The sequence below is a fragment of the Syngnathoides biaculeatus genome, chromosome 18 (assembly GCF_019802595.1).
Source record: "Syngnathoides biaculeatus isolate LvHL_M chromosome 18, ASM1980259v1, whole genome shotgun sequence".
In the NCBI taxonomy this organism is placed as follows: Eukaryota; Metazoa; Chordata; class Actinopteri; order Syngnathiformes; family Syngnathidae; genus Syngnathoides; species Syngnathoides biaculeatus.
Window position 1 is genome coordinate 5,937,581 of NC_084657.1, and position 24,824 is coordinate 5,962,404.

The 24,824-nt window shown below is 41.4% G+C and overlaps 3 protein-coding genes across 6 annotated transcripts; all 3 read left to right on the forward strand.

Moving 5' to 3' along the window:
• The first annotated feature begins 8 nt into the window (after positions 1–8).
• Positions 9–6,460, forward strand: mepcea (methylphosphate capping enzyme a). Of its 4 annotated transcripts, none has more exons than XM_061802995.1 (5): positions 9–331; positions 1,292–3,043; positions 3,418–3,594; positions 3,680–3,803; positions 3,892–6,460. In XM_061802995.1, exons 2-5 carry the CDS (start codon positions 1,340–1,342, stop codon positions 3,924–3,926), a joined length of 2,040 nt encoding a protein of 679 aa, XP_061658979.1. In that variant the 5' UTR covers positions 9–331; positions 1,292–1,339; the 3' UTR covers positions 3,927–6,460. The 4 variants fall into 4 exon arrangements, with proteins under 4 accessions (XP_061658979.1, XP_061658976.1, XP_061658977.1 ...); XM_061802992.1 differs by having other exon boundaries at positions 15–331; positions 3,376–3,594; XM_061802993.1 differs by lacking the exon at positions 9–331 and adding an exon at positions 336–465 and having other exon boundaries at positions 3,376–3,594.
• Positions 6,461–12,217: 5,757 nt separating this feature from the next.
• On the forward strand, positions 12,218–17,714 carry spag7 (sperm associated antigen 7). The gene is made up of 7 exons (XM_061804030.1): positions 12,218–12,375; positions 13,884–13,951; positions 14,032–14,120; positions 14,196–14,280; positions 14,353–14,442; positions 16,103–16,259; positions 16,344–17,714. The coding sequence occupies exons 1-7, from the start codon at positions 12,291–12,293 to the stop codon at positions 16,457–16,459; spliced, it is 690 nt and encodes a 229-aa protein (XP_061660014.1). The 5' UTR covers positions 12,218–12,290; the 3' UTR covers positions 16,460–17,714.
• chrdl2 (chordin-like 2) lies at positions 17,309–22,734 on the forward strand. The gene is made up of 12 exons (XM_061804311.1): positions 17,309–17,326; positions 17,954–18,128; positions 18,424–18,536; positions 18,628–18,721; positions 19,681–19,823; positions 20,171–20,264; positions 20,455–20,516; positions 20,671–20,824; positions 21,720–21,908; positions 21,988–22,155; positions 22,231–22,323; positions 22,428–22,734. The coding sequence occupies exons 1-12, from the start codon at positions 17,309–17,311 to the stop codon at positions 22,553–22,555; spliced, it is 1,431 nt and encodes a 476-aa protein (XP_061660295.1). The 3' UTR covers positions 22,556–22,734.
• Positions 22,735–24,824: the final 2,090 nt, after the last annotated feature.

The following is a 24,824-nucleotide window of genomic DNA, read 5'->3' on the forward strand; positions in this document are numbered from 1 at the left end:
TAGCTTGAAGCTACATCCCCTAGCCCGGATGCGCCGCCATGCCGACTCTGTCTACTCACGACACAAGCATTTATTCACCTACCTGCCTGACAGTATAATCGAGAATTGACCGAGGACGTAGTTAGGAACGTGTGATGTGCACTGGAGCCCGCACTACATGCAGACCAGTGCACTACACCTTCGCTGTTTGTTATTACATTATTAATAATATTTATATTAGCCGCGTGTTAGCATCGATGTGGTTCCACTTGTATGCTAGTTAGCTGGTTAGCGGCTAACGTTAGCTGAGCCAGTGACAGTCCGGCAGGGGGGAGGTGGGGAGAACTGCGAGGTGAGTCTAGTCTATTATTTTGATGGTAACCACACTCTGGACTGTGCTCGAAAAGGTGACCGTTTCATGAATGCTATCACTGCCATTAGAGTCTTTCGGGATTTTGAAGGCGTTCTAGCCAGCAGCAAATCGAAGTGAGGACTTTTTGTGGTCGTCGGAAGTCTTGAAATAAACGTTTACGCGACGTTGGCCCGGGTGCTAGCAGCTAGCATGCTAACCTGATAACTGTCCTGCATAGTGCCTCGAACTTTTCACGTCATTAACCCTTGCCTTGTCTCAAATGCCCCCTTGCTTTTATGAAACTTGCTTTATTTAAGTGTGAAAAACAAGTTGGCGTGATTAGTGTTCGAGTTTGCCAGGGAGACTTATTGAAAAGTAAAGGTTTATTTTTTATGTTGGAAGAACTCTTTTATTTGTTGTTGCCACTGCCATGCCACTAAATGATGCTTGTTCTTTTTCTAACCTTTAAACAAATTTAGAGGTTCAGCAGTTAATCGATTCATCATCAACTAACCAACAATAATACTACTACTAATAATAATAATTATTATTATCAATCAACTATTTTGATTATGGAGTAATTGTCCAGACATTTAACTTTTTTTGCTTTCCAAAGCCATCGAATTTCAGCCTCTAGTCTTAACAGTAAATATTGTCATACTTCTGTAGTCCTCCATGAAATCAGACTATCTTTGATTTTAATTACAACAAGAAAATTGGAAATACCTGCTTTTACTTTGGAAAGAATTCTTGACATTTTTTGCCCATTTTCTAACGTGTTATAGACTTAGCCAGTCACTAAATCAAACTTGTTTGTGCATTATGCACTACCAATTTTATGAATAAAGGGGTTGAATTGAAGTTTTTTTTTTCCAGTTCATCAAAAAAAATTACAGATGAATTGATTATCACAACAATTGTTAGTTCTAACCCTCATCCGATTTCTTCTCCCTCCTCCAGATCCAGTCAAAGTTTCCATGTCTGAATTGACTCCTGAGATCAACTGCAATGTCTGTTGACGAAGACACCGTAAAAAACATTAGTCCTCAGGCTAGCTCAGCCTCATCTCCGCAGCTTTTAGAATGTTCTGGAAGTTGCAGCGAAACGTCATTTTTAGTGGAAGGTGCAGCTGAGATCACCTCAGACTTGCCTGGTTCTTGTCCAGTTCCTGGCACTGCCACCTCACCAAAACACACCAACACAGTGGACACTCTGAGTCACTCACACAGCAATAGGCCTAGATCTAAAGGATACGAAGTCGGCAGCATCAATCGCAGGAACAGCTTCCAACATGCGAAACAGCATCAACAAATGCGAGTGGCAAAACGCCGTAACACTTCAAACTTCAGTTTCAAGCACCCAACCTCTGGTAAAAGGAGACGACGGGCAAATTCAGACAGTGACTCCGTCCTGCCCACTAACTTCCTTCTAGGTGGGAACATTTTTGACCCACTAAATCTCAACAGCTTGCAGGATGAAGAGGTCAACAGGGCGCTCAACGCAGAGACCCCAAAATCATCCCCATTGCCAGCAAAGAGTCGAGATCCTGTGGAGATCCTTATCCCCAGGGACATCACAGATCCTCTCAATCTCAATAGCTGCATAGCAGATAGCAGCTTTTTGGTGTCCCCCTTCAAAAGCAGCGGAAGGAGGAGGCATCGCAACAGACATCATGGTGGCAGCATTTCAACCCAATTAAACGTTTCAGAATCTGGGAAAAATGAGGTTAAAACTGAAGGCTCTGTGTCATTTCCTAGTACAGCTGCACGTTCTAATCTAGAAGTTTCGAAAGCATCAGACAGAGTCTCCGGTGGTGAGGGGGATTCACGGGATCACTCTGCAGATGACTCTTCTGTTTTCAAGGAGGAGGCGATGTCCATGTCTGTGGAGGATTCTACATCTTCCTCTATTGGAGGTGCTATCCAACACATAAGCAGGCGCAAGCGCAGGCGCAACTCTGGCAAGATGGACCCCCCTGTGAGTCAGTCCACCCCTGTAGCCAAAACTGTATCTGGTGAGCAAAATCATCATCCTGGGGGATCCAAAAATTCCTTTCACACGCCCAGGAATGGATCCAAATATGCTCCAGGAGGTCGCCAGCACCAGCAGCCCCACAACCAGGCAAGGGACCAACAGAAGAAAAAGTTCCAGTATGGGAACTACAATAAATATTATGGTTACCGGAACCCAAGCGCAAGTGAAGACCCGCGTATACATGTCTTTCGTCCAGAGTGGTTTGAAGGTAAACGTGTCCTCGATTTAGGCTGCAACTCGGGCCACCTTACGCTCTATATTGCCAAAATGCTTCAGCCCGCCTGCATATTGGGTTTGGACATTGACAATGGGCTGGTGCACGCCGCTCGCAAGAACATAAGGCATTACCTCTCTGAGGTGCAGACGAAAGAAGCCAGGCGGGCAATACGGGAGGAGGGGTGGCACACCAAGGGCAGGGAAAATGGCAATACACTGAAAGGGGAGAGTAGCCACACAGAGGCTGCGAATGACAAGGACTCTTGTGGGACAGATCAAATCAAGACTGAGATGCAAGATGGCAAAACGGAAGAAATGAAGCCAGAAGGCTGCAATCAGGCTGGGAGCTGCTCTTTCCCTCTGTCCCTGCAGATCTCCCGGGGGCCCATTGCTGCACCGCCTCTTACGGAATCATCCTCTACAAAACCAGGGGAGTTCCCCGCCAATGTGTCTTTCATCCGGGTAAGATGGCGTCTTCCCCTTTGTTTGATACTAATGTAAAGTGAGTTAGTTACCACAAAAGCAGTCATGTCAATAGAAAAGTATTCAGTATTATTGAACATGTCCTTGATCTACTATTGTTAACCATCATGTAACATGAGCTCCCATTTCAAGCATTTGAGTTTGGTAGTTTTGTTGTTTCTGTGAAAGCAGGGGACCACTGTGTCAAAGGTCTCTTGGGCTCTAATCGTATACCACACGGCTGGAGCTAAATGCTTCACTGTCCATGGATTGGTCCCCGTAGAATTGTCACCTGTATGCAACACTTGTGAGATGTTTGTCTTTCTCTTCAGGCCAATTATGTCCTGCAGAATGATATGTTGCTTATGACTCAGCGGCCTGAGTACGACGTGATCCTGTGTTTGAGCGTCACCAAATGGGTTCACCTGAACTGGGGGGACAGCGGCCTCAAGCGGCTCTTCAAGAGAGTCTACAGACATCTTCATCCTGGAGGGCTCTTTATCCTGGAGCCACAGCCGTGGCAATCCTACGTCAAGAGGAAGAAGCTGACTGTAAAACTGAGTCATTTTGTAATTTTTTTATTTTGGGCTCCCCAGGGCATGATTAAACTGAATGTTTTCTTGTCTTGCTAACTAGGATAACATCAACAGAAATTTTCACAACATTCGCCTCAAGCCAGATCAGTTTTCATCCTATCTCACTAATGAAGTGGGCTTTACAAGTTGCGAGTTCCTCGGAACCCCCAAGAATTTAACAAGAGGTAGGTAATTATTGTGTTTAAATTTTTTTTTTTTACATGAGATTGTTCTGCATTGTAGTTAGATGTCATAATCAACTTTTTCCTTCAGGTTTCCAGAGGCCTATCTACTTGTTTCGCAAATGACCGCTTCTGCCTTGTGAGGATAGTGAATGTGAGTTACCACACAACCAGCTGTTGGACTGTTCCATCAGCTGCTCAGACTCTTGACAAGGGACTTTCTTTAAGAAGGGGACCAAATGCAAGATACATTTTTTTGTGACGGAAAAATGACTCTTCAGTCACGGCGGCAAAGGACCTCGTCATGGACTTATCTATTTGCAAACGATACATGTGATGCATGGCTGTGTCGTGCGTTTGGATACCTTGGGCTATATATGTCTTTTGTATTAATACTGTGTTGCATACCACCACGATGACACGTGCAGCAGGTCTCGGTGCTCATGCAGAATTTTCTGTTACTACCTTTAAAAAGCACTTTTATTCTCCTCCATGAGCTCAGTGGGGCCCAACTTGAGCTAGTGATTCATTCCAAAGGTATTACACCAATCATAGTAGCAAGTTGTGGCCTTTCTGTTGGATAAAACGGTTATGTTGTCAGTGAAATTCTGCTCTTAGTCCATCAGCCTAGATGTTTTTTGATTGCTGCCAACTTGCAGCCTTGATGTTGGAGTTTTGGCACACAGTTTCAGAATGAGGCCCTGGAGATGAATAAATGTGATTCAGTCAAAGCACGCATAATCTAAAACAGGACCTGTACATAGTACAGTATATATTATAAAGGTTGGATTCCGATCAAGCAAAACATGGTCAATTAGCAACCAATAAACAAACCCCAGTCCACAGTTGGCATCCTCTTTGAAATCTTTCTTTAGACAACGGGGCTTCGTTTTCCATCCCATGCGGCTTTCAAAATTGCTCTCTTATTTTTCACTATAGACGATTTGGACGCAGCAAAATATCGTCGTCACATGGCTTTATTTGGCTGTTGTGATACTCGACCCGAATGGCAGAGGGCAGATTTGAGCCACGATGACATGACTCTACTTGGCAAGGTGCATCTCCACCACGCTTCTATCAGTTGTAAACGTGCTGATGATAATCGTATCCATGTTGAGCTCATGATTGTAGAATTGAAGCAGCAAAGGACCCATGGCAGAGTTACTGCAGCATCTTGAACACAATTTAAATCCAATATCTGCCAATTACGCACAATTTAAAAGCAAACGAATGCACTCTAAAGTGATGGCTAAACCACAAGACCATACCATGCCTTGTTTTAAGAAAACCATTTGTACAGTAATCTGCTGTTTAAGGCGCTGCCAAATGTTTTATGGGTCTTTTGCACTTGAACTGTTTAGTACTAGCAGTTGTCATTTACAGGCAGTCAGTGTTGATTGTACCTGCATTTGGTGTGCACAAGCACTGCTTTTCTTTCATTCACTGCAGACCGGCACATTTATTCCAAGATGATAATTGATATGTATGTTTATGTTCATAAGTGATCAATGTACATAACTGGGATTTTGTTTTATTCTTATTTTGAAGTTCTTTGCTAATTTTATTTGTTTTTAGTTGATTTGTGTTTGCCTTTGTGAGTCTGAGGTGTCTTTTTTTTTTTTTTTTTTTTTTTTTTTGGGTGGTCCTAAACAGGATCAGTAAAAAAGCTGATGGATAATGCAAAAGTTGCAGTTGTTGTGTGACTCTACTCCTGGAAGGCACATGAAATCACCCCCCTCCCCGAATACAAGGAGTTGGTGTCAATTTTTTTTATTTTGTATTTTTTGGGTCTTCATTTAACATCCTTTGTACCTTCCAGGTTTCCCCCCAAATTCAAAGACACTGGCATCATTTTTTTAGTTTACAGTGACAGTTTTTTTTTTTTAATTTCAATATCCAGGTTACATTTGAAATTTAATTGGCCTCAACATAGAAACATCTTTCTCCTAAACTAAGACAATCGGATTCTCAGGCATATATCAGCCCAAGGGCCAATTTCTTTGCTTCATTACTCCCCTCCCCCCTGCAAAGCATGTTTTTTTTTTGCTCATAATTCTTAAATGTCCTGAAGTGTTTTGCCCGATTGTAGCTAACTGTCTTAGCAGTGGTGTCCTAACCTTCTAAAGTGTCACAACCCAGTATCCAAGTTAAGGCGTCTTTGCTGCACGTAGTGTGACATGAAATATAGAACACAGTTAAAAAAAAAAAAACATCCACACTCCTCTTGAGGTCTTTTAGATGTCATGTTCCATTTATAGCAGTAAAGGGTAAATAAATGGTACACATTTTGATACATAATAGCCCTTGAAGTTCTATTTTTAGATAACAATATGATGATAGGGAAATTTAAACTGGATTTAAAAAAAAAAAAAAGTCTCCGGTCACACAACAGATACATTAACTCAAGGGTTGTATGATTTTTAGCTGCACTATATTTCATGTTGAATTTGCACTGATGACTTGAGGGAATAAAGTACATTTCTGCAGGAGAGCGTTGTGTTTCCCATGAACTTTGTTTGTTTTTATTCAGGGTTTAGAGGCTGTTCTCAGAATCTAATTTTCTTTTCTGTCAGGAAAAAGTATTTTCATGCCTCTGAGCTAAGAAATATACTATCTGAATGTTTCTCTGTGGTAAACATTTGAAATGATTAAAAATGGTTCCAGACAACTTGGCTCAAGACCTCTTTTGTCCTCTTGCAAGTGAATGAAAGACTGAACTGTTTGCATTATTTTTTTAGTCCTTGAGCACAACACCTGGTTCATGAGATGAAGTAAATTAATAGTTCTGGTGAAAGAAAAATGTAAATGACAATTGGTGACACATTTCAACGCATCTTATATGAGATTGTGAAATACCTGTGATTCATTTTAATTTTGGTATGCATTTTACACAATTATGTGTGTTCTTGCTGTATTGTTTCGAGTTTTGCACCTGTTGCAATGACATTTGTGCATCTAATGGAAGTCCCATTGACTAGATAAAATATTTTTCATGTTCATATTTTTCATTGGCGCTCCTCTTGCGCTTGAGTGTCATTTTCAAGTTTTATACTGAATGTAAAGTGCGCAAAAAAACACAATAAAAAAATCCAGGTATGAATCCTTGTAACGATGGTAGTATACAAAGAGTTATATCATGTGTAAGACAGGCTGAAATGAGTAGATCATATGTGAAATATGACTAACAGTGTAGCAATCATAAATCAGCTTGTTTAATGCTGTTTTACTACACATAACAACCAACCAATTGCAGAGCACATACAGTATGTATAGGCAAACAACCAATCATACTCATATTCACACCTTTGTGCACTTTCCCCTTCAATAAACCAAATATGCGTGCTTTTGGAATGTGGGAGGAAGCTCGGGTATCCACAGCAAAGCCACACAAACTAGGAGACAATGCAAACTCCACGGATTTTCCATCGGCAATTGAATCACCTGACTGTGAACTAGACACCCTCACCACTATTACGCCATAATGCAACTGTGAAGCCATGATTCAAGAACCTCTTCTGAAAATTGTTGACACTATCCCCACTGAAGTAATAAAAGCTATTCACAGAGGCATCGTTTGCTTTGTCAATCTGTCTATCTACTCTTTGACCTCAACATAATTAGATCAAAGTCAACTTTGATGTAACTCTACTGCTGGCAAATCTCTGATGACTTTTTATTCTCTGCTGGGACGTTACACGAGTGAAGACAGACAGCCTGGTGTAAACAAGTCAGTGGCTGTCTGGTGTTTTGAAGGTGGGTCACATCGTGCTGCCATAATAGTACAAAAATTCATGGGACAATGCAGAGGATCATCTTTACAAATAGCATCCATACTTGTAATGCCTGCTGCTCCCTCAGCCATTTATAGATATTTAGCTTTACTCATACGCTCATGATCAATATTAATAAACGACAATGTTTGTAACTGGATGGCGTTTGTAGTCTAGTATGGAAACATTCACCTGCAGACATCTGACCTTTTTGTATCACAGGCAGAAAAACAAAGAATGTGCTTTGCAATCAAGACTGGTGAACTGTGAAGTCTGCTGTCTGGCTGGCAATAGTGTCCACAGACACACAAACAGACAGATACATGGACAGACACATAATAAACAAAAGACACTTCATTCACAAAAGCGCTAGTCCATCAGACTTACTCTTTAAGTCTGTCACTTGAGCATTCTTATGCTCCGTCGATCCAACCTTGACCAGATTCCGATTCATTTCCATGTTTTTTTTCCCCTAAAATACTGCAAGATAGATTGACAGTTTTTATTTTTGCATGTTTTTTATGGGATTGGGAAAGTCACTCTGCCCTTTGATTGGCCTGGTGACTAATCCAGGGTGTACCCTCACCTGTGATGGCCTCTATTTTATCTGTGACCCTAACAAGGACACACACTTAAGACAATAAGAAATGTTCAATTTGCTTAATGTTTGGTGTCAACTGGTTCCCCAATTCTATTTTGTAATGGAAACAGAAGATCAAACAAAGATAATCTTCTAATCATACAAATAACGCACATGTTTTTGTTGTTAAATAACAAAATGTAATTTTGGAGAACTTCCTTTTAAATTTAACCATTCCAGTATGCATTTGGGGAAATAAAATGAAAGGTGATTTATCCATCCATCCAACCGTCCGTTTTCTTAGCTACTTATCCTCACAAGGGTCACAGGGAGTGCCTATCCCAGCTGGTCAATGGGCAGGAGGCGGGGTACACCCTGAACTGGTTGCCAGCCAATCGCAGGGCACATAGAGACAGACAACATTCGCATGCACAATCACACCTTGGTGTAATTTAGAGTGTCCAAATAATGTTGCATGTTTTTGGAATGTGGGAGAAAACCGGAGTGCCCGGAGAAAACCCACAGAGGCACGGGGAGAACATGCAAACTCCACACAGCTGGGTCCGGGAATGAACCCAGGACCTCAGAACTGTGAGGCCGACGCTTTCCAGCTGAATCATTGTGCCCCCAAAGGTGATTTATCACAAATCATATTTAATGCTTACACAGATAAACCAAACACATATTGTTTGTATTTTCACACTTTTATTAGTAACTCTCAATCGAGAAGGCGTTTGAAAATGACTTTTTTTTTAAATATGAGATGCAGAATACGTCACACAATATTTCAACCAAAGAGATAGTTTCATGAAAAATGTGGGCTAATGAGCCTCAGTTCGAGATAGAAATTCACAGCAAAAGTGCTCATTTTGAAATCCCACTGAATCGTAGAAAGCTGAAAGCAAGACTCAAGCCCTCAGAACTGCACACATCACTCTGTGACTTCTTGTGGGCTCCAAATGAAGACTGGCAGGTGTTAAAACCGTATGGCACAGCACCTGCAAGTGAACATGGACGTGCCAATAATTTAAATCCGTTTCCTTCTGCTTAGAGATGCTACAGTGCAATGCAAAGTCCTCAGAACATCTTGATTTCTCTTCCATATACAAATCATCCACTTATTAGATTGTAACACATCTTAAATATTCTTTTTTACCATTTTTGCAGACCCACCTGTATCGTCGGGGGCAGCCATGATGACCAATCATGTACTCCTGGGCATAGCAGAACCGTCTGCAGAGTCCTCTATGGCCACATGTCCAGTACTGTGGTTCTGGATCATTACCTGAAGAGAGAAATATGAATGATATCATTAGTCTTAGATGATACAAGACTTGGGTATTCAAAGACTCTTGTAAGAAGAAACCTAGTATGTTGTTTGACTTCCATGTTTGGCTGACCAAGTTGGACCACAATATGATCAATGAATTAATATTCCTTTGCATTATAATATGTTGATTTGATGGCACATCATCAAGAAAATTGTTAGATCTGTTGCTTACCTTCGCTGATGGCAAACATCAGGAGAAGCACAAGGAAAACCAAGCCCAGTCCCTTCATGTTTAGGCACCAATAAGCTTTCAAACGGGTGCGGACACCCTACTGCTGCATTTATATAGTATTTCAATCACGGGGGTGGAGTCGGCCGGGATCTGTCCAAATCCCAATAACAAAAGTGTCTTTGAATGGAGGGAGTCTGAGGAGTGAAGCTCATGGCTGCCAGCTCTCCCACTTCTGTCCACTTGCTCGATGTAGCCTCTTCAGTTTTTGACAGGACACATTATGCTACAACTATTCCTCTATCTGAAGAAGGAAGTGTCAATGATAAGGTAGTTTACTTACATAAACCCCTATGGCAGGATAGAGCAGACTCTTGCTAAAGAGCAGCTAGGCCCCTAACAACCAATATCAGAAGATTAAGTATAATTTGAAAGGTTGTTTGCTGTGCCTGGTGTTAGGGCTGCCCTCCATCCACCCACTGCTCTGCCTGCATCTGAATACAGCAGTAGTTAATGGGTTATTGCTGATGCTGAGAAACCACAATCAAACTATACAAAACATGCTGCTGCTATGACGCAGCGTGAATTGTCATCCAGACAATAAGACTACAAGGCATGGACACGTGCAGTGAGGCAGGTGCTTGTGCAGCATGCCCCCTAGTGATTGTGTGAAATGTTTGAACCAGCTCCTTTTGTCATCTATGACTCTGTGGGGAAAGCAATAAAAATGAGGAACTTTATTTTTTAACACTCGTGGTACAAGGAAAAGCCAGACACATGATAACTAGAATCATTGCTCAGTTGGTAAAAAAATATCCATGCATACATTTTCTGTTCCACTTGTGTTAATGTGGGTAGGCTGGAGCCTATCCCAGTCGACTTTTGGCAGAGGTGGGTTACAACCAGGTCCAGTCACCAGGCATTCACAGGCCACATATTGTCTAACAACAATTCTCACTTACAATTGCAATTCTTCAAAAGACCTAACATTTTTGGGGGATGTTGGAAGAAGCTAGAGTATCTGGGAAAACCCACTCACCCACAGGGAGGTCATACCAACTGCGGACAGAAAGACTGGAACTGAGATTTGAACTGCAAACCTCAGACCTATGTAGCCATCAAGCTAACCACTATATTCCAGCGCTGCCCAGGAATAAATAATTTTTAATGTGTGTTTTCTTGTAGAATTCTTTGTCGAAAGCCTGACAATAGGCATTGGCCAAGCTACACTGTTGTGATGCTATCTTCCAAACAGTTCACAGCCATTAGAGTGTGTATTTGTATATATCTGAGGATTGCTATGATAGTAGGAAACATATATTCCCACATTATTAAGTTCTCATGGCCTCCGAATGGCTCCCGACCAGTGAGGGTGAACAAAAGAGGCGCTGAACTCATTATTTGACTGGTCAGCGAGTCAACTATACTGTTCGGCATCAACATTTAGCAAAGTCGACTAATTGCTGGCCACCAATTTGAAATCTTGGAGGACTTTCGACTTATTCACTTTGGCGTTGCCAGACTACAATGTTATGTGGCCCTGCCAACAAGGCATCAGTCGCCATAGATGCATGAAAATAAAATGGGGGTGGATGAGAATAATGGTTAGCCTTGCTAGGTTCAGCTATTCCGACTGCTGCTAGTCTTAAATAATTCAAATTTAGCGGTACATTGGGACTGGGACACAAGTGTTGTGATGTGTCTTGTGGCAAACAACTCTGATGAATTTCATTTTTGTTAGCACACAGTTGTTGTCAGTGCATTATTACACCATGCTGCCCTCGTTCTTTGATGCCGTTTTAAAATTACAGTTCATAACCATTTATGATTAGCAGTGCTAAGACTAGCAAGACCTCATGTGCCTTAATGCTTTTCTCATCCACTGCCATCTTAATTTTGTACTCTTTGATGTGCATAGACATGACGATTGTCACCTTTCACTACTCCGTTGAGCATTATAGTCCAGCGGGGGCTTAGTTATGCAAAATTAAATAGGACACAAATTGCAGCGTTCGAAAATGAGTAGGAAGAGGTAAGACATACAGTATACTCCTCACCCCCACAGTACATTTCTTCAATTAATTTACTTAATCATTGACAAGTATTTGCAACACACAAACAAGTGTTTCACCAAATCAGCCCATAGGGTTATGGTCTTATTAACCATCTGGTGTATCCCAAATTTTATAGCCATTCCCTGAAAATAACTTTTTCCTCTCAAATGATGATGGATTTTTTTTGTGCGTAGTTTTTGAAATCGACTAATGTCTCGTAAATTGTCTTTAGTATTTCTTCATGCCCATTCTTCATCTCCACCCTGAACACAAAAATCTACTTTTTGTTCTTGTATGGAAACAATTGCCTCTTAACTTATAACCCCCTCCCATTTCAAACTACGACTGTAACCTTGGAACACTGCAAATAGTTGTATTATGAATGTATTGTATTTACTAAATTACAAAATAAAGTAAAAAAAAATCGCGCGAAAGTATTCACTAACCAAAATTAATACAGTATGTGTATAGTAGAATCTGCAGTTGGCGGCGACAAATATTTTATATAGCAATTTTACAGGCAGCGAAGAAGACAGCGTGCTGTGCGCACGCGTAGTCGCAGTCGGTGCGCTTGCTATCAAATCAAGATGGCGGATCTACTTGGTTCAATATTAAATTCGATGGAAAAGCCTCCAACAGTCGGCGACCAGGAAAGCCGGCGGAAGGCTCGAGGTATAACATATGGATCATATATTGCCGAGTGTAACAACTCAATCTGCGTTTTGCTTTTAAAACTGTGTAAAGTGATATGATTATGAGAATATGGCAGAGAAAAATACGGAAAGGGCAAACGGGTTATTTCTGGTGCTACAATTCAGATATAGCACCGCCCTACCAAAAACACAGCTCACGAGGTCCTGCTTATGATGTCGTTCTCCACTCCTGGCTCCGGGTGGATATAGAAAATTGGACACAACACACCGGTTAAAAGCTCCATGTGTATGCCAATGTTGGTTGTGGCGGATTCGAAGAGTCGTGATTGGTCCCTACATTGAAAACATGTGACGTCACGCTACGCCACCCTCCAATTCTGGAGCTTTTCTTTTCGTCTTGCAACATTTCTAATTACACAAAATCATTGAACGAGCGTTCATAATGCCATTCTAACAGTGTATTTAAAATATGAAAAGATAAAACATTTCCTTGTTTTGGTAAATTGTTTTTATTGCCTTGCAATTCCTGTATTGTTAGATAGTGTGACAGGGTGCCAAGGGCAACTCTTGTACTGTATGAGTGGCAGATAAATATATCAGAATGATGTACTGTACTGCTGGAGTGGGAAATAAAAAACACTTCAAAGTGGAGACGGGATGGCATCACGAATCCGGGATGCATAAATCAGTGAAGGACAGAATGACACATAAAGTCAGACACATGGACATGTGGACAATGATATTTGAAGATGACATTGTGGTCTGCTGTGAGAGTAAGGAGGTGATTGAAAGACCTGAGAGAGGTGGAGGTACAATATGCACTGAAGAGATGAAGAATGACAAAGCCAGAGAGGTTCTGTTGAAATGGTTTGGTCTTGTGCCGAGGAAAGACATTGGATATATCATTTCAAGTTTGTTCTAATTGGAAGGAGGCAAATCGAAAAGAGCAAAGACAATTTCTGTACGTAGTGAGGGAAGACTCAAAGTGTGTTGGAGTTAGAGCAGACGATGTAGAGAAAAGGAAAAGATAGAAGCGTGTGAATTGGAGTGATATATTGAAAACGTTTCATGTTTTGCTGACAAAATCCTTTAGTCAACAAAATAGAACGCCCAATACACGATGTTGCTTTGAAGCAAGGAAAAAGCACGGCCAGCGTGCAGTTGCTGCTGCTGTTGTACTTAATTGTAAACAAATGAATAAATGGTGGATCCACAATCAACAGGCTCACAACCTTGCACCAGCTACCTACAAGTTGCAGTTGCTGTGGCTAAATACGATGCGGAGCCGCAGAGGCGCACATTCGCTTTGCGTCCGGTGTCAACACGGCATAAGTCACTAATTGTTGGCTGCACGGCAGAGATTGAGCTACACTTCTAACAAGAATCGTTATCACAAAGGGTCTCATAGGTCTGGCTGAAATGGCGTTATAGCAGACAACAACCAACTTAGAAGGGCAAAAAAAGCAGGCAAATAAGTGTTTTGAGAGGAAACAGACGCACATCTGAGTTTAAACTGTGCGTTTGCAGAGCAAGCAGCGAGGCTCAAGAAAATGGAAGAAGAAGAGAAAAGAAAGAAGGCAGCATTCAGGAAAAAGGTGAGCGCTTTGATTGGAGTGGCGATGACAATGCTAACTTGCATGAAAAGTGATCCTAAACTGCTTCTTTTTTGGTTTAGATGGAGAAAGAAGTGTCAGATTTCATCCAAGACAGTACCCAACAGAAGCAAAAATACAATCCTATGGGAAAGATTGAGAGAAGTATATTGTAAGCTTTATTGTAGGTTTCAAATACACAAGTGAATAGAGTTATTTTAATTGATGTAATTGTACTGATGTGCAGGCATGATGTCGCTGAAGTGGCTGGTTTGACTTCTTTTTCTTTTGGAGAGGATGAAGAGAGTCGTTACGTCATGTTGTTCAAGAAGGTTAGAAGATGTGCTGGGTTTTGAACCAAATGTGAGGCAGTGTGATACGCTTGTACTTTTGTCTGCTCGTAGGAGTTTGCTCCATCCGACGAGGAGCTGGAGGCTTATCGCAAAGGAGAGGAGTGGGACCCTCAGTTAGCAGAGCAGCGCCGCAAGTTAAAAGTAAGATCAGAGGCCTGTCTCTTTGTCAGACTCACAAATCAGATTCAGTACAACTGCTTAGTCTAGCGAGCTGCGATACAAGAGCGCAATCGAAAAAGTGGGCGGACCCCTCCTCTCACTCAGTGTCGGCCGGGATATACTCCATCTCACTCAGCACCGTAGAAAATTGATGGATGATTGGTTCACATAAAATTGTTTGTTTTTGCCTCAAGCCTGAATCGTTGTATTTTTTTTTTTTTTAATTAGTGCTGTATTGTGACACCATATACAGAGCTTGTGCACCAACGTCATCAAATCATGTCACTGGCCGGAAGTGCCGGTCAAACAAAGCATTCTTCAATGCTAAGTCGGTTGGAGACAACGCGAAACTACGTCTTATAGCACGATGCCCGGAGTTTTGTCCCATACCGTTAAACATTTAGAAGGTGATCATAAACGAAGGTACGTGGAAAAAAGAAAGACACTTGGCATAGGGGACCCATATTTAATTTCGAAGTCAATGTTTTTGCCGATAAGAAATTGGACTTTTAATCCGCTTCCGCTTGTCCTGGACAACTGGATTTACACATGTATCATATGGTGAGTAAGTCGTCGAGATTTACACGGAAGAGTTTGAAAGCGTAGAAAAGTCTGGACGCATACAAATACTTCATTGCTGGATCTGTTCTCAATCAAGAATAAATCCCGCATAGTGATGCAGCCACTTATATTTTTTCAATACAAATACCAATTTTTAAATAAATGACGCCTCGTTTTACACAAACTCGGATTCATTAACTATGATTGAAAAAAAAAAAAGACAGGGAGTTGGCTCCTCCGTACACGAAATATGTTAAACTTCGGGAAATCTCTCCGTGAGAGGCTTTTTTTTTTTTTTGGACTCATTTGAGAACAAGGCATATTTAAAAAAAGAAAATAAACCACTGGGATAGGCTTCAGCTCCCATACACTGAAGCATGTTGCGGCCACACGTTAACCTACGTAAACCTCTGTGTGACCAATGGTTTACTTTCTTTTTTTAAATACGCATTGGACTCATTTGACAAAAATGCATATTAATAAATAAACACCATCTGTCGGGGAGAGTTTTACCAAAGATTAACGTGTGGCCGCAACACGCTTCGTGTACGTTGGAGACAACTCCCTGTGTTTTTTTTTTTTTTTTTTTTTAACGGATTGTTCTCAAATAAGCCAACTTGGTATTGTAAATATTTGTTGGGAATTTGAGATTGAGAAGAATAATTCCTACCTCAAGTGAAGTTTTGGCTACACAGGCGTGTGTGTATGGCACCATCCATCTTGCTTAATTGCGGAAATCCATTGATATTTTCCGGTCTTTTCACTTGGGATTCTATAGAATGGCCTCTTTGGATATCTGTCTTGTCTGTTGTATCAACCAACAGCACAAGAAGTCTCGGGCATTGTGTATATTCTGCTCCGGTTCAATGTCCCCCACACTGTCGAGACCGCTCTATATCTAATTTTCGGTGGGGGCAAAATATTGAGAGCACTACATTTTGTACTTTCTTGATAATATGAGTTTGAAATTCTCAATTCATCAATATATTGTTAATTTATTTCCCATTCGCCTGTTGGTTTATCATGTTCCCACTATCCTCCTAAGATGGACTTTTTCTTTTTCTTGTGGGGGCCACCGTAGGAGCAGGTGGCTCTGGAAGAAGAAGCATCCCGGCAGAGCAACAAGTCAGAGGTGTGTCCAAACTCCAACTACAGAGACAAGTACAGCCACCTGATCGGCACGTCTGCAGCCAAAGATGCAGCGCACACACTGGAAGCCAACCAGGCATACGGTTGTGGTGAGTGAAGCTATCTGCACCCCAAAGATCACACGATCAGATCTCCTTGCCACCACTTCACATTCTTGTTTACCTCTTGACCAGTGCCGGTGGCCAACAAGAGGGACACTCGCTCCATAGAAGAAGCCATGAACGCAATCCGAGCAAAGAAGCGGCAGAAGTTAGAAGACGACACAGGCGCACACAGCAGCACGTTTTGAGTCGCTCTGTGTGGTCACGCTTGCATGAGGATGTGCAATGTGATCCCTGACTAGAAATGCAATCTTCTGTACTTCAGAGACTTCATACTGTATATGGCAGGTGGATGCTTTGCTCTGATCCTGATTGTAGAGAAGACATTCAGGATTTCTGAGTTTTTAAACATTGTGTAAACTAATAACATCTGTCATATTTGAGCCGTTCGCAGTATAAGGAACATGCATTTGTTTCAATAAGGCAACTCAAGTGTTATAAAAAAAATCCTGAGTAGGACATTTTAATGCAGATTGTTAGGATTACCGGAAATGTTTCAAATATGTTTTTTAAAATTCATTTCAGTATGTCATTTTTCCCCCCGTTACCATTTTTGCTAGTCAGCATCTGTCCAGATTAAAACAGGCTCAAAGACCTTTCTTAATACAAATGTATGCATTTTAAGCATCAGGGATTTTTCTTTTCTTTTTTGTGAGTCACCGCTACGCCCATGGATTCATGTCAATGTGTATAATGAGTTGAGATGGAGCAGAGGCACCTAATGACATGTTCTTATTCTTTTAAGATGAGGGTTTCTTCATGAATTTTAAAAATGTTTGACAACCCTATGTGTATGAAATGTAAAAACCAGTAAAAAAAAAAAATCCAAAATGAATTAGTGAAAATTTTTACAAAGCCAAAACTGTAAAAAATCTGACAGTCTACAAGTTCTAATATGCTGTAATTTTATTTGGTTTATATTTTTACCAAATAATTCAATAAAGACAACGATATTACAATATTCATAGATAACTCTAAAGGGTGTAGAAAAAAAATAAAGCTTTTTTTCAAGAGAGTTTTGGGGGTGAAAATGAATGATGCGGACATGTATGAAAGTAAGTATGCTACAAAAATCATTTACTGTTTTGGTTCCAAATGAACACCTTGTAAGTTTGTTTTTTTTTTTTTTTTTAACATGGCTAGCCATATCTAGTTGCAATGTTTACAGACTAGACACTTAACAATTACACTTACCTCATATTTTATGAGAACTGTATTAATTGTCCCATCTTATTTTGTGTCCCTTTGTGGATTTGGTTTTCATAATTTGTATGGTTAGTTTTCAAACTTGATAGCAAATTTTTATGGACAACATAAAATACCGATAAGGCGAGATTTGGCCTGTTGTCCATGAGTTTAATACCTGCGTTTTCAAAAATTATTAAATTGATAGAAATTGTAATTGATATGCATGATGCTCGCGTCTCAGTATAATCCGCTAATTAAAAATGTGTTCTGCAGATTGTAATAGACACTGAGCAGTTTTTTTTCTTTTCCCTCACTTTTCCAATTTTAATATTATTCATATTAAAACCAAATATATAGATGCAGGTTACATGTTTAAAACAATAACGTTCACTTTTCAGAACATCCTATCAACAATTTATATTGTGGTTCAATACTGTATGCTCTGACTGTGATTGCATGGCATGGTGTTCCTCATCCTGCAGGAGGCGCCATAGATCAAGCGAAAGTTTCACATCGTTTTCGTGCCCTTTGAATCTCGTACTTACATAGTATTTTACTGCGTACTTCTCGGACCGTATCTCCCACGAGTTGGGGTTGAAAAAATGAAGTCTCTGTTGGTGTCTTTGATGCTCCTTTTGTGTGTAGGTGCCCAGCAGAGAGCCCGCAAAGGTAAGAATGCGACTTTTCGGCCACGCGTGGAGGATTTGAAGGAGGACATTCATCCAAAAGGGTGGAAAAATGATTATCTCGTTGTTCTCTGAGTTTGCATTCAGTGTGGGTTTTGTGTAGAAACGGTACTTTTTCTTTGCTACGTAAAAGCCGCACTGAATCAGGACAACATTCTGTTTGGTTTCAGCTAACCTTGTTGTCCCTTTGACTGTAATTCTTTTGTCATTAGATCATATGCATATGTCTTTGTTTTCTTCCCTTGAGCTCATCCTCTCATTTGTAACCACTTATGCAGGCTCAGGGGTTTTGTGCAGTTTTAAAGACAAGACATTCAAGCCAGGAGACAGTTGGCATCCTTTTCTGGAGCCCTTTGGACTCATTCTGTGCATGCGCTGCTCCTGCACTGAGGTACTACTCTCCCCCCCCCCCCCCTCCCATCTAAATGAGGATGAATATACAGTTACATGTGAAATGACAAATATGCTGTGGTGTGTTTCAGAGAGGCCATGTGAAATGCAGTAAAATTAAATGTCCACCTCTGCCGTGTGGCAAGCCAGTAGCCGACCCACAGCAGTGTTGTCCACGTTGCACAGGTATACACTATGTCAGTGTTTTGTCACACAATATTTTGCATCAGAACAATCTCGCTGGACAACACCAAACCAACCTTCTCCTTCTCCTGGTCAAAATGCATTCGTCGACAGGGGAGGAATTTTAATGCTCTCCCAAATCTGTTGGGATGCCCAACCAGGCTGCATGGTTAGTTTTGACCCCCACACCTGCACAAATGATTCCATCCATCCATCCATCCATCCATCCGTCCGTCCGTCCGTCCGTCCGTCGTCCGTCCATCCATCCATCCATCCATCCATCCATTTTCTTAGCCGCTTATCCTCACAAGGGTCGCGGGAGTGCTGGAGCCTATCCCAGCTGTCAACAGGCAGGAGGCATGGTACACCCTGATCTGGTTGCCAGAAAATCGCAGGGCACATGGAGACAAACAGACGCACTCACAATCACACCTTGGGGCAATTTAGAGTGTCCAATTAATGTTGCATGTTTTGGGGATGTGGGAGGAAACCGGAGTGCCCCGAGAAATCCCACGCAGGCACGGGGAGAACATACAAACTCGACAGGCGGATCTGGGATTGAACCCAGGACCTCAGAACTGTGAGGCCAACACTTTCCAGTTGATCCACCATCCTGCCGCACAAATGATTTTCTTGTTTTAAACAAAATACAGTAGAAAAACAAAATTATTTTTCTTAGTTGAAAATGCAACAAAACTTGGTTTCTGTGAGGACTAAAACAAGTTTTACATTTTTATTTCACTTCCTGTCAATGGGTTAGGGATCGGTAACAAGCAACAACAAATTAAATTGGGATCTCAAGGTACCACTGTACACTTATTTCTGGTAAATAAATAGCGGTTTTTGGATCCATTGAGTATAGTAACTGGATAATTTCTCTGGACACATTTGATTATCTCTCACAGTATACTAGTGACGTGGAATCAATACATTATTTTTTTTTCTCATTTCTATTTTCTTAGACGAGCCCAAGATCCCTGCAGGTCTGAGAGCTCCAGGGAAGTCATGCAGCTATAATGGAAGCATCTATCAACCAGGAGAGACCTTCACCAAGCAGAACCTCGCGGCCAAGCCAAGCAACCAGTGTGCCATGTGCTCATGCTCGGTGAGTCGCACCTTCTTATTAATCATTGTATAATTGTATGATTCATTGTACTGTAATGCTCCAAGCAGTTTTACCACCATGCCGCCAGACAAAATCCCCATTTTATTTTATATCTACCTCCTGCAGGTGTAATATCTTCGTGTCCCAATATTTTTTCCTATATAGTGTACAATCTATACAGCATAATGTCTTTCTTGCCCGCTTGTTTATGTCTTTGTGTTTGGCAATACAGTTGTAGAACATTTTATTATGCTCCATTATTCCAAATGAAATCATAAAGGCGGACATTTTTTTCTGGAAGATTCTGTAACTGAAAAGACCTCTGATGTTTTTTTTCTACCCCTCAGAATGGGAACATCTTCTGCGCAGTTAAAACTTGCCAACCCATCAGTTGTTCTTCCCCGGTCACGCTTGCAGACACCTGCTGTCTGGTGTGTAAAGGTAGTCCAACATCTTCCAGCTGTCAAAGGAATGTTTTTTCATCCAATTTGGACTGGAATATATTGGTCAGGGCCTGAGTGAGCGCATGGGAGATTTATTCCCAAATTTCAACTCAATCATTATGTTCAATTGTAATTTAATGTTGTTGTGCAAATATATTGATTTACAATTGACACATTGTTTGCTTTAGACTCCAGCGCCAGTGGGTCATCATCAGCAGAGGATGGAAACCAGCAGCTGAACAGAGGCGTTGTATGTTATGACACATACATTTAAAATGCTTCCACATTTTCAAGATCATTTTAGATGAACTGCATACCACTGATATTGTGTTTGTATGTCTGTGTGTGTGTCACAAAATAATAGCATTGCTTAAGTACACGTAATCTATGTGTGTTTCTAAAAGAGACATTCAGTGGACCAGTGTTCTGGAGAGCTGGATAGAATACAGTCCCCCCGGGTCAGGACTTCTCCCAGACGCCTGAGCCTGAATAAACTTAACTTTAGAGGGGCTTCAGAGACCACTGTGAAGATTTTGTTGCAGAGGAACCATGAGAAAGGTTGCAACAATTTTTTTCCGTTTGTTTTTTTATTGCCAATAGCTTTTTTTTAAACTTAGTTTCTTGCTAACCTCTTCCTGAATCAAGTCTGTACGCTCACATTTACAAAATGGAATAGTCCACTGCATCTTAATGGAGGGCGAGCACACGAAACAAACATATTAAGCATTTTGATGTGTTTTTAAGCATGTGGTATTAGACTAAAGACACAATAGCTTTTAATTGAAGAAAATTTTATCAATCAGTTCATATGAGACACTTCAGGCCCCAAAAAATCCAGGGACTCCTGATATTCACCTGCATGTACTTGCCTATCTTTTAAAGGTCCCCTTGCATCAGAATCTTTTTTTCCCTACTGTTTTGTGTGTAGCTTTGGTCAAAATGTGTCTGTAATGTGACAATTGTGCAGTTTGTCCATTGAATGCAAAAGGAGATACAATGAATGAAGCTGGTAAAATGGCTGCTTTTAAAATTGCTGTCACTCTATTGTAGTTTTGTCAATTACTATTCATGTGCCTGTCCATGTCGTGGTTGCTGCCCAATTACTCAATTCAGCTGAACAGCATCACGGCATTTCTGGGCTTTGAACAAGCATGAAAAAGACATTTTGGGCATTTCCAATCTCAATGATCTAGAAAACTGATAAAAGGCCATAAAAATGATCAAAACAAAAGAAAACAAATCGATCGAAGGGGATGTTAAATTCCAATTACACTTTCAAGAATTTCATAGCCGCACAAACATTAAAAAGCATAAAATGAGTATTAGAAAGAAAATCACCGAAGTAAAAATTTGCAGCAAAGTAAATAAACAGAATTGCTCCCAATCTTTTTGCTAGGTGCCCCAAGTCATACCTCAAACATTATCTACCCCCCACCTTCATCTCTTTCATCAGCGTGTTTATACAATGGGAAGACATACTCGCATGGAGACATGTGGCACCCGTTCTTGGGGAAGGTCCTGGAATGTATCGTGTGCTCTTGTAGCGACGGCCTGCAGGAGTGCAAACGCATCACGTGTCCCAGCCAGTATGCGTGCCAACATCCGGTCAAGTCCCCGGGAAAATGCTGCAAGACATGTCCAGGTAGCCAAATATCACTCTGAATGTTTTCTACTAGCTGTAGAAAATGATCCACAGTCTCCTTTTTTGTATTTTCTACTAGAACATAAAGCTGCAAATAACCAGACTCAGTGTAACTACAAAAGTAAACTTTCGGTGTATAAAGTGGAATCAGCCTTGAAAGTTGACTCCCCCAACACAGTTCGGATAATGGCAATTGAAAGGACAAGTACTGCTGATGTGGAGGTACAAGTGTGGAAGATGGTCGATGGTACAGTACAGCTCATAGTTATGCATTTTCTCCAAACTTATCCTGCTTGGTAAATGACTAACTTCTTCCGTACAGGTATTTTACAACTGATGGAAATTGGAGATGTTCAAAGAAAAGATATTCAGGATCATCCGGAAAATTACACATTACTGACAACAGTCGATGAAGGTGTCTTGCAGATTGTTCCTGTGCATTTTTGCGTATTATTCTCAATCATGAAAGCATCATTTTATGTTGTTATTTAATCGACTGCTGCTTGATTTGTTTGCCAGATATGTGGGGGAAATTCAAAGAGGGAGGAGCCAAACTGGATCAAGACCAGACCATTTGCGAAGATGGCATTCGGGAGATGGTGACGTTTCTCGATCCCAAGCAGGTCGAAGGCCTCTGCTCGCCCTAACTTGTTTTCTGTATTCACTTATGACTGGACACTTTGGGGACTTTTATTGAAGCATACTTAAACTGCATGGAAATGATTGGTTGTTCCAGTATATGGGCCACCACCTACTTGGTATGTAAAATTATTATATTGAGTGTACATATTTATTGTAAATACTACTTTTTCTCATGTGACGTAAAGTGCGGTTGTTAGCGGACCATTCATACTGGCCGCTGATTGAATAAACTTGTGAAATTGAAATGGACTTTCAAGGGGCCCTTTTAGCTATGATATGCTGTGATGGAATACCAGAGAAATTAGCACAACCAAGGGCAGCACGGTGACTCAGCTGGAAAGTGTTGGCCTCACAGTTCTGAGGACCCAGGTTCAATCCCAGCCCTACCTGTGTGGAGTTTGAACATTTTCCCTGTGCCTGTGTGGGTTTTCTCTGGGCACTCCGGTTTCCTCCCACATCCCAAAAACATGCAACATTAATTGGACACTCTAAATTGCCCCGAGGTGGGATTGTGAGTGTGACTGTTGTCTGTCTGCGTGTGCCCTGCGGTTGGCTGGCATCCAGTTCAGGGTTGAACCTGCCTCCTGCCCGTTGACAGCTGGGATAGGCTCCAGCACTCCCCGCGACCCTTGTGAGGATAAGCAGCTAAAAAACTGGATTAATGGATGGATGGATGGATGGATGGACAACAAACCCAATTGTGTAAATGTGGTGATGGTTGGCCTAAAGATGGTGGCAGCTCAATTGGCTGTCTTGTCATTCAGAATCCACAAAAATAGAAGTGGTTATTCAAATTTTTTTAAATCATACATGATTTTGTTTTTATATTGTTTTGTCTTTTTTTTCCAGTGATTTTTTTGCTTTGTGGTTCACTTACCCTCAGGCTTCCATACAAAGCATTTGTTACGATTATGGGCACACTGACAAGTAAAATCATGATGAAAATATCCGAATATGGGAGCAGACCAAGTGGATAGCGCATCTATATGGAAAGAGCAGTCAGTAGGTTTGACTCCTTACTCAGGCCTTCCTATGTGGAGTATGCATGTTCTCTTTGTGCTTGCATGGGTTTTCTCTGGGTATTCCGGCTTCCTCACACATTGTAGATACATTTCAGTGAAGACTAAACCATTCGTCAGTGTACGCGAGTGTGAATGATTGTTTGTCTAGCGCCCATGCCAGTGTGTGTCGTCCCTCTCACCCAAAGAAGTTTTCTTCAGCTGTCCATCGTAAATCTGAAGACAATCAACCCCAGAAACAACCTGAGCTCCAAAACCAGCATGCAGATTATCCTCAGCCCTGTTTGATAAACAGGTATCAAGTTATCTTTGCGTTTTCCATGATTCAGTGAGAGTTGCCAGAAGGCTCCAGAATGATATCGCTCCTCCATGAACTCCTCGTGTGCCCCCTCCCCGCCAACAATGACTCATTGTACTCCTTTCACACTTTTAGCACCAGATTGCACCCTCCCTCTCACACTACAGGAGATATTTCCAATTTGCATGCATTCATTACTCACACAAAAATGTTTGTGCGAGCCTCTGAACCTGACTCACATTGATATGCTTCAGTCAGGCCACATCTCGGGGAAAACCCATCATTTTTTTCGCTCAATGTTTGAATTTGTCACACGCACTGCTTGAGCTCTGCATGCTTACTCTCTTGGCTCTACTAGTTGTAGCAGCTGGGGGCAGTCACTTGGTATAAATCACACACTTGCTCAGGCCTCTGTTTACCCTCACTCCACCCTGCTGCCTTGCAGGACAGAGTGAGTGAGAAGTTAAGCCCATCTGAGAATCGGGGTCACCACCTTCACTGAAGACTGACAAGAATGAATGCATGAGAATGAGAAGTTTGCTGTTAACAGCCCTGTATTTTTTACACGTAGGGGGATGATGGTGAAAAACAGTGCAACTCTATGAGCTCTATTTTGTAACTGTCGTAAATCCAGTGATCTGTGTGGGGTAACTCTGCAGGAATCCTGTTAGACACAGTGGTGGTAATTTCACGGACTGGTCTACATAAACCCATTTAAAAGACAAATGTCTAACCTGGTGTGGGTGTGTTCTCCAATCAAAGTGGCTCTTCTCGTTCCCTTTAAATGTGGCACCATAGTCTCGTATGGAGAAGTCTTTACACCATAAGCAGAAGAGCACTTTGCCTAATTGCAGCGATCCGTGCATTCTCAGTGCTCTTGGACGGTGTGGAAATATCCAACTTTAGCCAGCGAGTGGCCTTATAGAGAACTGAACTGGTGAAAACTCCTGACCCCCC